This window comes from Actinia tenebrosa, unplaced genomic scaffold (genome assembly GCF_029948245.1).
Source record: "Actinia tenebrosa isolate PJP-AT-01 unplaced genomic scaffold, QUT_ActTen_1.0 PGA_scaffold8__29_contigs__length_14323225, whole genome shotgun sequence".
NCBI lineage: Eukaryota > Metazoa > Cnidaria > Anthozoa > Actiniaria > Actiniidae > Actinia > Actinia tenebrosa.
The window spans coordinates 10299541-10314364 of NW_028292585.1; the positions used below are offsets into that span (position 1 = coordinate 10299541).

At 36.4% G+C, this 14824-nt stretch overlaps 1 protein-coding gene across 1 annotated transcript; it reads left to right on the forward strand.

Annotated features, from left to right (window-relative positions):
• Nucleotides 1-4937: 4937 nt before the first annotated feature.
• Nucleotides 4938-11759, forward strand: LOC116292216 (uncharacterized). Its single transcript, XM_031699484.2, has 5 exons — nt 4938-5077; nt 5449-5753; nt 8091-8306; nt 9737-9943; nt 11189-11759. The coding sequence occupies exons 2-5, from the start codon at nt 5511-5513 to the stop codon at nt 11381-11383; spliced, it is 861 nt and encodes a 286-aa protein (XP_031555344.1). The 5' UTR covers nt 4938-5077; nt 5449-5510; the 3' UTR covers nt 11384-11759.
• Nucleotides 11760-14824: the final 3065 nt, after the last annotated feature.

Sequence of the window (14824 nt, forward strand, 5' to 3'; positions counted from 1 at the left end):
TCAAATGTAGACTAGCAACTGCGCCCGCATTTGTTATATAAAGTCTAGCGTAAACACCATGAAAAATGGTTCTTTGAGTACAAAAACTGGCGAATTCTTCGTAATGAAAACTCTTATCATGTTTTGGGTGTTCTCTAACACCAATAAAATTGTTTTATTGGCTAAAAACAAAGATAAACAAGCCTAAATTTACCTTTGAAAGATCTTCTTGTCAGCCGAACTTCCTCCACAAACGGTCCGCCATTGTTGACAGGCAGAGTAGTGCCCATGCATCGCAAGCTGATCGAAATCAATCTTCTCCTGAGTGCTTCTAGCGTTCCCTTTTGTATGCAAATCGCAAAGACCTAAATGACTTTTGATTGTGATGGCTGCTTGTCAACTTAAACATTGCGCTTGATATCAAAAACAAATGACTAGACAAGCGAAACAAATGACTAGACATAGAACACAAGGGTCTTGGTGTAATGAAAATCAACTTGATGTATAACAAGCCTATATCGCTTCGAAAGCGATGATGTTTCGGCCCGTTATCTATTTATTGTGTGGCATTGCTGAATAAAGAATTTTGGTCTTGCTGTGGTAATGGGGTCTCCTGTATTTTGAAAATAATACACAAGAGCGATCTCGTGGTACGCTTCCACGCTGCAAAGTCTTACGAAAATTTCGATGTATACATTTGTTATAAAATTCTCTTGAACGAAACACATCGTAATTAAGTTTTTTTTGAGATTTTAGTGGTTCTTGCTTTGAAACATCGGGAAAACAGGGCAACGTACATACATATAACGTCTCGCCGAACGAATGAAAGATCCGACAATAGATATAAACAATGATTGAGTATCGCAGAGAGCAGAGTACAAAATGCAAAATATTTTGGCACATGAGCATTACTGTACGCGCCATGTTGAATGTAGGATACTTTTTAAACCTTCATTCTGCTCTTTGACATTTATGGTAAATGTATTTAGTTCTAATATCGTAGCTTGAAGAAAATGCGAAAGTCTCAATTCGAACGAAAAGATACAAAGCTTGTCTTTGACCAGTGCGCCGTCACCAATCTACTCAAAATTTATATCTTTTGGTGCTTCAAAAATTTACATATTTTGGTGCTTCAAAAATTTACATCTTTTGGTGCTTCAAAAATATTACCGAATCCAAGAAATTATACTTTACATCAGGGTATTAAGAAATGAAAACTGATGATTTCAGACTTCTATCTTTAAAGTTGTAAAGTATGCACTGCTTGTTTATAGGACCTAGTTTAAATAATAGCTGATACCAAAAACATGCTCAGATGTGCACGAAACTACAACATATCGGAAGCTTGCTTCACAAAATATATATGCATCAACTGTTAGTTACATCAGATAAACTCACCAGTTTTTTCAACTTATGCTCACAGGCAGCATTAATTTGCCGCACAATCACAAAAGCTTTTGGATAACTTTTCAATAGTTTACCTACTTGGCGACTTGGACCTAGATACTGACTTAGGAATAAAATACGCATTGTCGTAGGGTTAATCAATAATATATTTTTTTCCAAAAAATGGCGTCATGCGAAAGGGCATAATATAGTCAACACAACTACCTCAGAGAAGATTCACCGCAACTCTCCGAAATACTCCGCATGGTGAAATGTTTTACATTTTTCCATTGCTTATGATGGAAACGGCATATGATTGGATTAGGTCCAAACCTCTGACAGCTAAATGACACGCACGGAGACTATTATGGGCCGGCAAACCGAATGTAGTGACTGTTTCGGCCTGAGGGCCGAAACAAAAAGTACTGCTTGATCATGAAAAAATGCAACTTGAAGTTTTGTCACGTTTGGGCTAGCATACGGTTGACTGTGCAACTAGCGGATGCTAAGTCAAAGCATATCAAAATAAGTCCTCAAATTATTGTATTTGACTATTTTCACGACATCAAACCAGAAAACAAGAGATCAAAACAACCTCCAGGATTCTACAAGCCATCAAAAAAAGAGATATTACCGGAAGTGACGTCTATTGATAGCAACCTATAGTTCCATGTATGACCCAGACAAACTGGCATGTTTGAGCAAGGGCACTAGGACAAAAGTCATTGTGTAAATTTGAAAGCCATGCATTGTTGCACGTTATTGTACTTTAGCATCGAGATAGCCTCCAATGCAGACGTTCTAGGGTTTGTCGCGAAACGTCTGCGTTACGGTGGCCCATAACTATCACGGAGAAAAGAAATAACTCACGGAGAAAAGAAATAACTCACGGAGAAAAGAAATAACTCATGGAGAAAAGAAATAATTCACGGAGAAAAGAAATAACTCACGAAGAAAAGAATTAACTCACGGAGAAAAGAAATAACTCACGGAGAAAAGAATTAACTCACGGAGAAAAGAAATAACTCACGGAGAAAAGAAATAACTCACGGAGAAAAGAAATAACTCACGGAGAAAAGAATTAACTCACGGAGAAAAGAATTAACTCACGGAGAAAAGAAATAACTCACGGAGAAAAGAACGATGCAACGATGAGAATATGTGGACCGCGTAGCATTTATGAAATACATGAAGATACATACACATATTCTCATCGTTGCATCATAATTACCGCGACCTAACATCTATTTCACCCCGGCCTGTTCTCAGTCTGACCTCTAGCTAGCTCAGCTGGTAGAGCATCGGTAGTACAATTCCGAAGGTCGTGGGTTCGATTCCAAGCGAGGTCGGAAATTAGTTTTTCCGAATTTAATCCCAAGGGCTTTCGCCCGGAATAACCTCGTTCCCAAGCACTATAACTTATCTATATTTCTATATCTTCATCGTTCCCAAGCACTATAACTTATCTATATTTCTATATCTTCATCGTTCCCAAGCACTATAATTTATCTTTATTATATAATTACCAATGAAATATCTGTTTTTCTCTATTTCGAAACATTGATATCTTCACACGTGAAAATAACATGTTATTTTCACGTGTGAAGATAACACCATTGTGATGGCTATTCAAAAATACACGGAAAGAATTGCCTGAAAAAGCCAAAACATACTTCATTGATAATTATATAATAAACAGAATATTACATGGGCGCTCGGAGATACGAATTTTATCTTTTGGTGTTGAAAATCTCTCACTCGTTTGCTGCGCTCACTCGTGAGAGATCTTTTCAACACTCGAAGATAAAATTCGTATCTCCAAGCGCCCATGTAACGGACCCTACACGGTCCGTGTAAGGTCCGTGTAACACTCTACAAAGAGCTTTTCAATTTAGTTGGCGTGAATTGGACATATGAAATTTGCCTGGTTTTTGAATTTTCATTTTTTATGATCATGTCAAAATTCGAAAATTATCTCATCAATGTCAATTTTCAATTTTCGAATTCAAAAATTAAAAGTCAAAATAAATATTTGAAACGACTTTTCGAAATTTTGATTTTGTACTCTGAAAACGAACTTTGGAAAAATATCCTGTAGACAGGGGGAGGTGAAGATTAGGCGGACTAAGGGTAGGTGGGTCCACTTCCGCTTTCATCATCGTACAAATTGGTCGAAAATTCTTCCATGGTTTTCTCTCAAAGTTTACATGTTGTTATAACACCCTCCTTGGTGCCTCCCCTCCCTCTATGGTTTTTTTTTTATTATTGTCGTTGTTAGTGGACCCACCTACCCTCAGTCCGCCTACTCTTCACCTCCCCCTGTCTACAGGATATTTTTCCAAAGTTCGTTTTCAGAGTACAAAATGAAAATTTCGAAAAGTCATTTCAAATATGGTCCGTGTAACACTCCACAAAGAGCTTTTCAATTTAGTTAGCGTGAATTGGACATATGAAATTTGTCTGATTTTTGAACTTTTCATTTTTTACGATCAGAAAATTATCTCATCAATGTCAATTTTCAATTTTCGAATTCAAAAATGAAAAATCAAAATATATATTTGAAATGACTTTTCGATATTTTCATTTTGTCCTCTGAAAACGAACTTTGGAAAAATATCCTGTAGACAGGGGGAGGTGAAGATTAGGCGGACTGAGGGTAGGTGGGTCCACTAACAACAACAACAATAATAAAAAACATAGAGGGAGGGGAGACACCAAGAACCCACCTACTGACCGGACTTTTACGGCACGAGGTTTCTAGTTCGTAATCGTATCATCCCGGCTTCGACTATACTACCTAGGCCACTTTGGAAGACAAGTATGGAGCGTGAGAACGCGATAACCTCATTGGCTAATACTAATGCTGTTATCAGTTCATCTCCGTCTAGCTTTACTGTTATCTGATTGGTGATTTTTGATTTTTCCTACCGTAGTCGTGCCGATGAATGTCTCTCAAAGAACAGAAGACTTGTAGATTCCTTTCAGAACATCCTCGTTGTAATCCATAATTCTCGGTTAAAAACACTCCAACTTCACGAAGCGTATATCCAAAATCTTCTATAAGATGTTTGATTTCGTGTTCATAAGGATCTAAAACACTTCTGTTTGAAGCCATGTCGTTCAAATCAACACAAGTAACAATACTTCAATCTCGCGCCTTTTTTTACAAAGTGGAAGCCGGGATGATACGATTACGAACTAGAAACCTCCTGCCGTAACAGTCCGGTCAGTAGGTGGGTTCTCGGTGCCTCCCCTCCCTCTATGTTTTTTATTATTGTTGTTGTTGTTAGTGGACCCACCTACCCTCAGTCCGCCTAATCTTCACCCCCCTGTCTACAGGATATTTTTCCAAAGTTCGTTTTCAGAGGACAAAATGAAAATTTCGAAAAGTCATTTCAAATATATATTTTGATTTTTCATTTTTGAATTCGAAAATTGAAAATTGACATTGATGAGATAATTTTCGAATTTTGACATGATCATAAAAAATGAAAAGTTCAAAAATCAGGCAAATTTCATATGTCCAATTCACGCTAACTAAATTGAAAAGCTCTTTGTAGAGTGTTACACGGACCGTTACACGGACCTTAACCGCCCCGGGCTCAGGAGTGTGAACGAGCCTTACGAATGTAAAGTAAAGCAAGTGTTTTGGCAGTACTTGCCAGCGGTTGAGCGGGTTATCGTTTGAAAATTCCAAGATGGCGGCTGAAAGGTACGAAAGCGACTAAAAAGGCGCTAAAAATTGAAAAAAATCATTCTGCCGTGTTCCCTTGAGCATGACCTATGGTTATCAGGTCTTTGTTTGCTTTTGATGTTGAACCGGTCTTGACCGTTCACAATCTTTGATTTATGTTCATCCGAAATTGCAAAATAAGTAAACATAAACTTTTTCAATGGGATCGTTGTAAGGAATATTCAAATATCTCTTATAAATCTCTAAGTAATTTGAACTAGCAGCCAAAAGAAAGATTTATGGTAAAAGAATGGTAAAACAAAAGATTGTGCACGGTCACGCTTGAAAAAAGCGAACAAAGACAACAAAAGGGTTTCGTAACCATTTTCCTCTATTAACTATATGACCAGCTGATCGGAGTGGCCTGAATATCGATCGAAGAATAGTTCGAGGGAAAAGCCTTGACTTCAAGATGGAAAAAAGAGACATCTTTCTGTATGGGACAAGTGCATTCACAGCGTCAACTTTGATGGTACTGCTATACAGATACCTGAACCGAAGGCGTAAAAATGTCTACGAAACTCGCAAACTCGTAAATTCGTACTTAATGTTTCATTATGGTAATCCTAGCGAAGTGCTTGCTTTTGACTTCGGACCAAAAGATGCCATCGACTTTCCAGTGCGATGTGCAGAGATGTGCACTATGTACCTAGAGGTAAGCCAAAAAAAAGAGGCTGGAAAGTGTTTTGTGCCTTTACACACACTCACAATTATGAATTTAAAAATTTATATGGCTATGACATAACAGCAAGTATTAAACCTCATTGAACATGAAAAAATGACGTACGACATCAGAACCCTTAACTTCTTATGCCATCAAAAATACATACATACATACATAAACTTTATTTCCAATACAAATATAAAAGGAAACCAAATAAATATTAGCCTAAATCAATTATCTAAAAAAGAATCTTATAAATAATGGAAGAAAAATTTGAAGCCTAAGAATATAAAATCATAGTCCTGCTTACTAAAATTAACTGTAGAAACAGATAATACCTTAAAATGAAAATCATTGAATTCTTTAATCTTACTTAATCTAAAATCTATTCTTCGTTTGCACGGTACGTCATCAGAGCCTTGTTGGTACCATTTAACAAAAGATTTCTCATTAGCATCTATTGTTAACGGTACCACAAATATATGGCCGCCATGTTTTTGTCTTTTAACTCTCTTGGGAATGCTTGCAAACCATCAACAGTTTAACACGTATCAAGAGCAATATCAGTTCTTTGATGTATTGTGTTCCACAGCACAACTCCTCTATAACTAATAGATTGTTCTAAGTTACGAGATGAAATCCTAGGTACAACAATGTTGTCAGACCCCCTTAGCAAATATTTCGACTTCGATTCCTCTTTTATCAATTATGCTCTCACACACACTGGTTTTGGTAAAAAATTATTAGAAGCACTATGAATTAATTTAAAAAGTTTAGTCTCGTAAATTTAAGCCAAAGAACTGCCATTTGGCTGTCTTGAGGGAGATTGTTCTAAGTTACGAGATGAAATCCTAGGTACAACAATGTTGTCAGACCCCCTTAGCAAATATTTCAACTTCGATTCCTCTTATCAATTATGCTCTCACACACTTGTTTCGGTAAAAAATTATTACAAGCACTATGAATTAATTTAAAAAGTTTAGTCTCATAAATATAAGCCAAAGAATGCCATTTGGCTGTCTTGAGGGAGTCTTCATGGGATGCAAGTTACTTTAAATCATAAATTTTTTCAGTGCTGCAAGGCAGTGGAGTTTTTCAATTGACCCAAAAAACTCAGATTTAATGCAGTTAGCCCATGTAACCAGACTAATTAGGTGACGGAAGGCAAGATAACACTAAAATAGAACTTTCCCAACACACTCTTGGGTAAGAATCTCGTTTTTCTCAACAAGTTGAGTTAATTTGCAAAACTCTTTTTAACTTCGGACAAATGTGGTGACCATGTCAGTTTATAAATGCTCATTGCAAAATCATAACTCAGGAACCAAAACATAATGGTTAGTTGTCTTTAAAAACTGGAATGTTCAAAATTTGTATCATAATCTTCTATTTGAAAAAGAAAAAATTCTGGGAATTCTTAAAAATCAATAAAAATTTGTTTAAAATAGTTCCCTCTTCCAGAATTTCCAGTTTTTCTTTAAGTTGTTGAAAACATAAGCCAATAGCCATATGCAAAACTTGAAGAAATTGCACTGTACAGCTTTATTGCTTTTACAGTTTGACTATTAAAATTTTTTAAGAACAAAATTTTTCTTGGCCTGACCTGCAGAAGCGATGAGACTATTAATTTTGAAGTTGATCCTAGTCTTTAAATCAATTCATGGCCTAACCCCTGAATATCTCATCGGTGAATTCAAACATGCCAGGGAAATCCATAGATATTGTACTAGGCAACAAGATATACTGCATGAGTCTTCCACTAGTTAAAACCGCCAAATGCCAAGGTAGCTTTCACATAAATGGAACATGCACTTTCAACCAACTTCTGTTAGATATTAGACATCAGTTCCAATCTCAGAGAGTCTAAGGCAAAGGCCAACCACCATTTTACAGGCTAGAAATAGTCAGTACCTAAATTTACGAGACTAAACTTTTTAAATTAATTCATAGTACATTGTCTAGTTTTGAATTCTCATTATTTGAAATTATTGTAATTTAACTTGTAATTATTGTAGTGTTTATTTACTTTGTAATTATATTTATTTTATGCAGGACTCTATTTAAACTAGCCTATGCTAAATTAGATGTTCCTGTTAAAATATTGAATAAAATAAACAAATAAAATAAACTATAGTTAAATCCATGGTCTGCATTTTGTACCTATAATATATTAAAAAGCTAAAAGATAGTTCCTTTGGTGAATTTGACTATGCTATTAAAGATGGACGAAACAAAAATCATTGTATGGGTAATAATTGAATAACCTTATAACAAGATTAAGTGTACCATAATTTTTTAAGCTTGTATTTAAAAAATTTTTATCAACAGAAAGACATTCCTAGTACTGCCATTGATATAGGATGTGCTGTTGGAAGATCAACATTTGAGCTTGCTAGACATTGCCAGGATGTTGTTGGAATTGACTACTCAAAAATGTTTATTGACAGTTGTAATGACTTGAAAATGTACGGTAAACTACATTATCAAGTTACAACTGAAGGCTGTTTGTACTCTGAACATGATGCTATAGTGGATGAAAGTATCGTGAGTATTAATTAAAACACCCACTTATAAAATTATATGATGTAATATATACAGTGTATATATACACTACTGCTATTATTTATTGTACTCACTGCATAGATAGGGGTGGTTCAATGGTTCAAATGAAACCCCCCTCTACCTTTGTAGGTGTATGATATAATGTTTATTGCAAGAAGAAATGGCATAACTAAGATTGCTAGAAAAACGAACCTGATCACCTTTCAAGGTCCTAGCCATTGGCCAGGAATCTCTTACAAAACAAAGAGGATTTTAGTCCCGGGGGGGACTATTTGCTATACGGCTATGTGCCGCTCTATAGGGTATGGTTTTTCGGCTTTTGGGTGTGGGGTAGGGTATCATTTTTGGGCATTTTGTCTGGGATAGGGTTATAATTTGGTCATTTTAGTCTGGGATAGGGTTAACGATTTGGTCGTTTTTGTCTGGCGAATAGGCTACGCTTTCTACAATAAAAACGTTAGTAAATATTGATTGCATACTATTGACTAACCAGGCTTAGTCTGGGATAGTGTGCACAGTTCTTAGTTATAGTTTGGGGTAGGGCATGTAAAATCAAAATTTTAGGTCTGGGATAGGGTCAGGGTTTTGAGATCCTGGTGACACACCCCTACCCAAGTTGGGGTGGTAGTACCCCCCCCCCCCCCTCAGTTATTCTCTTCATAACAAAAGATAATAATACTTCTTTATCTTGGGCATAAAGTTTTCCCCTTTTGTTTCAGAAGGCATAGAGAGTTTGTGATAGGCATAAACGAATCTATTACTGTCTGATGATGGGACACTCCACTACTGACACACATTTTTATCTGTGGACAATAAGCCTGAAGCGAGATGACGTTTTACCCCCGACTCTATACCACAATAGTTTTTAAAATTCTTTCATATTCAAATTTTTGATTCCATAGAGAATACAGGAACAATAGTCATAATTAAAGAACAAAAGCAGTGTGAAAAGGATTATGGTCTAGAGACAGGGTTAAAACGTCATCTCGCTTCAGGCTTATTGGTAAATTTTAGGTCCCTTAATATAAGGAGCTGCTAGTACAGGAACCCTTGTAGGTGTTGTTATCAGTTCAGTGATAAAGGTTGTAAATATTTTGATATTATCAAAATAATGTTTCTAAGTTGACTGGTGATTGTATAAGGCAACAACCCAAACCCCTTAGATAATATACTCAAATGATTTTGATCCACAGTTTCAAATATAATTCTTATGATGAGGCATCATTGCTCCATTTTCTTTCCCATTCATATCAAATTCTCATCTCGAGAGAGACTAGTACATGAAGGCCTGCAGTATGGGATTTGGGATTGGCAAGCATACCTTCATACCTACTATATTTGTAAGACCTATATATGTTCTTTATCTTTTACTAATGCTGTAACTAGCATCTTATTTTTTTATGTGTTCTTAGGATAGACGTCGAGTGTCATTTCTTTGTGGAGATGCGTGTAATCTTCCATCAGATCTGGGGCAATTTGGATGTGTCCTTGCTGCAAACCTTATTTGCCGGTTACAAAACCCCTATAGTTTCTTGGAACGATTGCCATCTCTTGTTGTACCTGGTGGAATAGTTGTTCTCACTTGTCCTTTCACATGGCTCAAAGAATTTACACCAAAGGTATATTTTAATTTCTAATTACTGCTTATTATGCCTCTGTTTTTTCCGACACTAATTCTTAAGAACTGTTTCAACTTCTAAGGAAAATAATAACAATGTATAGATGTAAATGTTCTTCTATTGTACATGTTCAAATGTTTTTTCCTGTTGCTATAGTTGCTATGTTAACCGCCACCCGGTTAGCTCAGCTGCTAAGAGTGTCGGTCTGGTGTGGGGTTCAAGCCTTGTGCTGACCAACACTCAGGGTCTTAACATAACTGAGGAGAAGGTGCTGCCTTTGTAATTACACCTGCAAACGGTTAGACTATCAAGTCTTCTTGGACAAGGACTTAAAACCATAGGCGGGCCCCGTCTGTCTTCACTATATAACCCTGTGTAAGGCGGACGTAAAAGAACAACTGAAGACGCTGGTGATGACCATCTTCAGTGCCCGTGCTAAACGCTACAGGGTGCACTGTAATTGGCCAAAAGCTGTTGTGGTGTCCCTTCTCTCATTGGAAAAGCTAATAAATACATGTAATTCCTTGGTGTCAGCCCTATGTTCCACAGATAGTTGCTATGCATAATCTTGTAAATATGCTAGCTGGTCGTTATCTTGACCTTGTAGATCTTTGAGGGGCATCGTTACTTCCTTGTGCAGGTTGTTGATTGGTTCTGATTGGCTGATGCTGATGACCATTATTCTGACCTTGTGTGTTTGAAACGGTTATGTCATCTCCCTTATCGTCGTTGTGCTGTACTATGTCTGTCAAGGTCCAATACTTCTTGACACGTGAGGCATTTCTTCTGTGCTTGTTGCCGTTTGCGTCTTGCAGAGCAATTCGTGATCCACGAATGGCTGTTATTGTCATAGGATCTTTCCTGCATCTCTGGTATTTGTTTCTTCGTTTTTGTTGCTCTTCTACCTTCAAGCTGTGAGGTGTGGCTCGACGCTTGTTGTCTGTGTACACTTTAGCTTTAACTTAATTGCTCAGCATCTCTCCGACGAACAGTGTCATCATCTGTGCTGGTAGCTTACGTATTGTAAATATATTATTGTTTTCCCAAGGCCCATGGATTGGACTCTAAGACTAAGAGTTTCGTAAGCAAAATTGAAGCAAATTGTAAATAAATATAATAATAATAATGATGATAATAATAATAATAATTTTTTTTTTCTCTAGCGCATTACTGATAGTTATGTCTGTCAATATTGGCTTGTAAGATATTGTTTAACCAATATTGTCCTTAATTTTTGTTTTTTAGGCTCTGTGGCTTGGTGGTTACAAAGATTCTAGTGGTAATCCAGTGAATAGTTTTGATACAATCAAGAGATATTTGGAACGAGACTTTGAGCTTTTGGAAACTAAAGACATGCCATTCTTTATCAGAGAAACTGCGAGAAAGAATCAGTGGAGTGTTGCTCAGACATCCATTTGGAAGAGACACAAGGCTTTATAAAGTATCTTTTGTCCATCAAAAGAGTAATAAAATGATGAAATGAAAAATTCTAATTATTTCTAAAACGCATGCATTTTTGACTTTTTGCTTGAGATCGATTGTATTTCAACGTCTAGCTCACTCGTAAATGAGAATTTTCTTTTTGAAAGGGTTTATTAATTTCAAAATATAGATTAAGCAAACTGTGAAGAGTCAAGCAATTCTGAGACGGAAATCCTGGGCATATTTCCCTCTCTTCAGAAGGTTGTACAAAAGTTTTGCAATTTCTGCATATTTTGGAATATAGACTTACGCCACCAGCCACATGCACATTCCCAGAAACTGACTGTACTTCTGAAGTGTCTTTTAAGGTTTTCCATTAAACTATATAAACTGATGTCTTTTCCAAATCCAGTGCAACACCATTTCTACTGATTTTGTGACCTAGCCAAATGACTTCATCTATTGCCAGATTGCATTTATTGTTTTGTCAATATAAGCCTTTTCACAGTTTAAGAATCGATTCCACTGCGCATGCGATTTTATCCCGAATTTCTCACCTTCTTTTGTCTAAACCTTCTTTTGTTCTTAAATAAACAAAAGAAGGTGAGAAATTCGGGATAAAATCGCATGCGCAGTGGAACCGATTCTTAAACTATGAAAAGGCTTATTCCACAAATCGATTAGTCCTCTATATGGATGATATCTGTATCATGTCCACATGTGTCCAGGACTTTTGAAGAACATTTACAACAATTGCAGGAGGTATATATTGAATGTTTAAGAATTAAAAAAATAGCTCTACAACGTGGTTATTTAAAAATGCTCGTTGCATGAGACAATACCATGTGGCAGAGCTATTTTGAGTCCTTGTAGCATTCGTGTCTATTGCTGGTTTTCACATGACGTCATCAAAACATCAAAATCTAAACTATAGATCGTATGAGGACAATTCTCAAGTATGTTTTAATAGTCAGTGTTATAAGTCACAAGAAAAAATCTCGTGTCATTTCGATGTTTGGTTCCCGAGTTATAAAGGTTGAGTTTGTGTCACGCATCAACTGGCCGTCACATCTATCTAAATGGCGATGAAAATATTAAAATAATTTACTTTAGTTGAAAGATTTTCCCTTAGACACGTTTAAAATTTCTATTTAAAGTATGTGTAAGTGAAAAATAGTCAAACATTCCATCATTTTAAGCCTTTAGAATTTCGTCCGCCATGATGGTGTACCAACTTGGAACACCAAGATGGCTGCTCCATACATTTTAACCAAAAATTGCGTCATGTTTATTCGCTTATAGTTCCGCAACGAAATGCTTTACAGCCCTAAAATTTAACCAGTATATGTAGTTTGGACCGCTTTACAAGAATATAAAACTTCTGTTTCATTATAATGCGAATGTACGCTTTTGAAATCTATGATGACGTAGGTGAAAACCAAGAATTGCCAATAATCCGCTACGCGTCGTGGTTTCCTTTTAGTCTCCCTCGGTCGTCACGCAACGCTCCCTCCCCAGTGACGACCGACACTAAAAACGGATGCGAGTGAGACTATAGTTTCCTACGCTCCTCTCATGCTCTCTCAACATCCCGCGTGTTTTGATCAGAGTATTAAACACGGAAAACTGTTTCTGATCTGTTAATTGTAAAATAATTGGGATACTACGCGCGCTATGATTGGTCGAAAACCATGTTTGATGAGAGTATCAAAACACGCTATCATCATTTTAGCGCGTGAATACCACGATGGTTACTGGAGTCCAAGTAAAGTAACTGGCATTATATCAAAATGTTTAGATTGTGATGCAGTCAAGCTCCAACCGCCATAGATCGCTAATTTGACTTCGATCGCTCACTGAAAAACTTTCTTGAGAATGAAAACGATTAGGACTTTATTTATGAAGTGCTTCCCTTGCATGAATTTTCCGAAAAAGTTTTAAAAATTAAGTTTACAATACTTATAGTACACTCAACAAAATTACTCGACTCTGATTGGTCGAGAGGAGTACAATTATACCGTTAATTGTACTCCGTTGGAGTACCGAATTAAGTCGCTATGGCAACACGGCCAAAATAATGTCAAAACAATTATTTTCTATCATTTCGTACTTAAAAAACATAAATAAAATTTTAAAGCCGTATAATCTTTTTTATGCATTTCAGTTGCGCGATGGACTGAAAATCGGCCGCCAAATAGATAAAGATGAACGGCGTCGCTTCGCATTTTTTACTGAAATTTTGTTGAGTGAACTATAAACAAAAAATCGCACGATCTTCTCGTACAATTTGGAATTAATAGACACTCGTAATGCTTTGAAAGTTCTTTAATTGCACTCGCCTAAAGGCTCGTGCAATTACAAGAACTTTCAAAACATTACGAGTGTCTATTAATTTCCAAATTGTACTCGAGATCGTGCGATTTCCTATACTAATAGTCGCTGCACAAACGAATGAAAGCTTTACTCGTCGAAATGTAGTACCAATCAAATGTGCTTCAAAACGACATATTTTCCTTTTTTAGATGAAAGACGTAATTCTTAATAAAAATAAATAAATATTTTAGATTTAAAATGTCAAAATGAAAGGATGGTGCTTACTTCTGTCAGCGCGCACACTTACTGCGCATCTACATCGAGGGATTCCCGCGGGGTTTCAAAAGCAAAACACTCAAAGGCCCAGAAAACGTACCTTTACCTGAATTTTTCAGTCATATTTCAAGAATCATAGTCATCCAATGACTTTGATGGATTTATAATAGTATAGATTATCTAGTAAACATCGAGTTATAAGTACGTTTTGTTATACGAAATTACTTTTAACTGTGAATAAAGGTTCTTGATTACAGCTTTCGGTATTTCCTTATAAAACCCATAAATTGAAATATTTGGATAGCATCTAGCGAAAAAAAGAGATTGGTGGCCCCATCTTTTTATTGCAGTTTTCAAATTGCCATAACATAATTAATGTCCATGCAAAGTTTCAGGACAAAGTTATAGGCAACATTTCTTGCAACGGAATTACCTTAAGTAAATCTGAATCACTATAAATAAAGACATTTGGATTGGCTGACTTTGCAGCTAACAGAGTTGTATTGAAAATAATTATACCTGACAGTTGCTGAAGATCTTGAGCAGTTCAGAAAATTTTGCGTTTCAGTCTTGGGGTCTCGTAGACCAAAATATTGTGTATTGTTGTAAGGTTAATAGACTTAAACTATTAGTGCGATAGAAAAAGGTACATTTGTGTGTTTTTCAGAGGGTGTGTTTCGCGAAGAAGAAGCTTTTGGTGGCCGTCAATTAAGGCCTTTTTTCGATGACATTCTATAGACAAGTGCCCTTATAGCTTTGTGTTTTCCGACAATGTTACGAAAACGCCTTGTGATTGACGTCCACCAAAACCTTCTTCGTCGGGACAGAAACGATCGCTACTAGTAGTAGAGGGCGCGTGTGATTCATGAG

Excerpts from the sequence above, each read along its gene's own strand:
- LOC116292216 (XM_031699484.2), top strand. The coding sequence starts at position 5,511 with ATGGAAAAAAGAGACATCTTTCTGTATGGGACAAGTGCATTCACAGCG. Across the intron at positions 8,307-9,736 it reads CTATAGTGGATGAAAGTATC|GATAGACGTCGAGTGTCATT; the intron begins GTGAGTATTAAT and ends ATGTGTTCTTAG. Across the intron at positions 9,944-11,188 it reads TCAAAGAATTTACACCAAAG|GCTCTGTGGCTTGGTGGTTA; the intron begins GTATATTTTAAT and ends TTTGTTTTTTAG.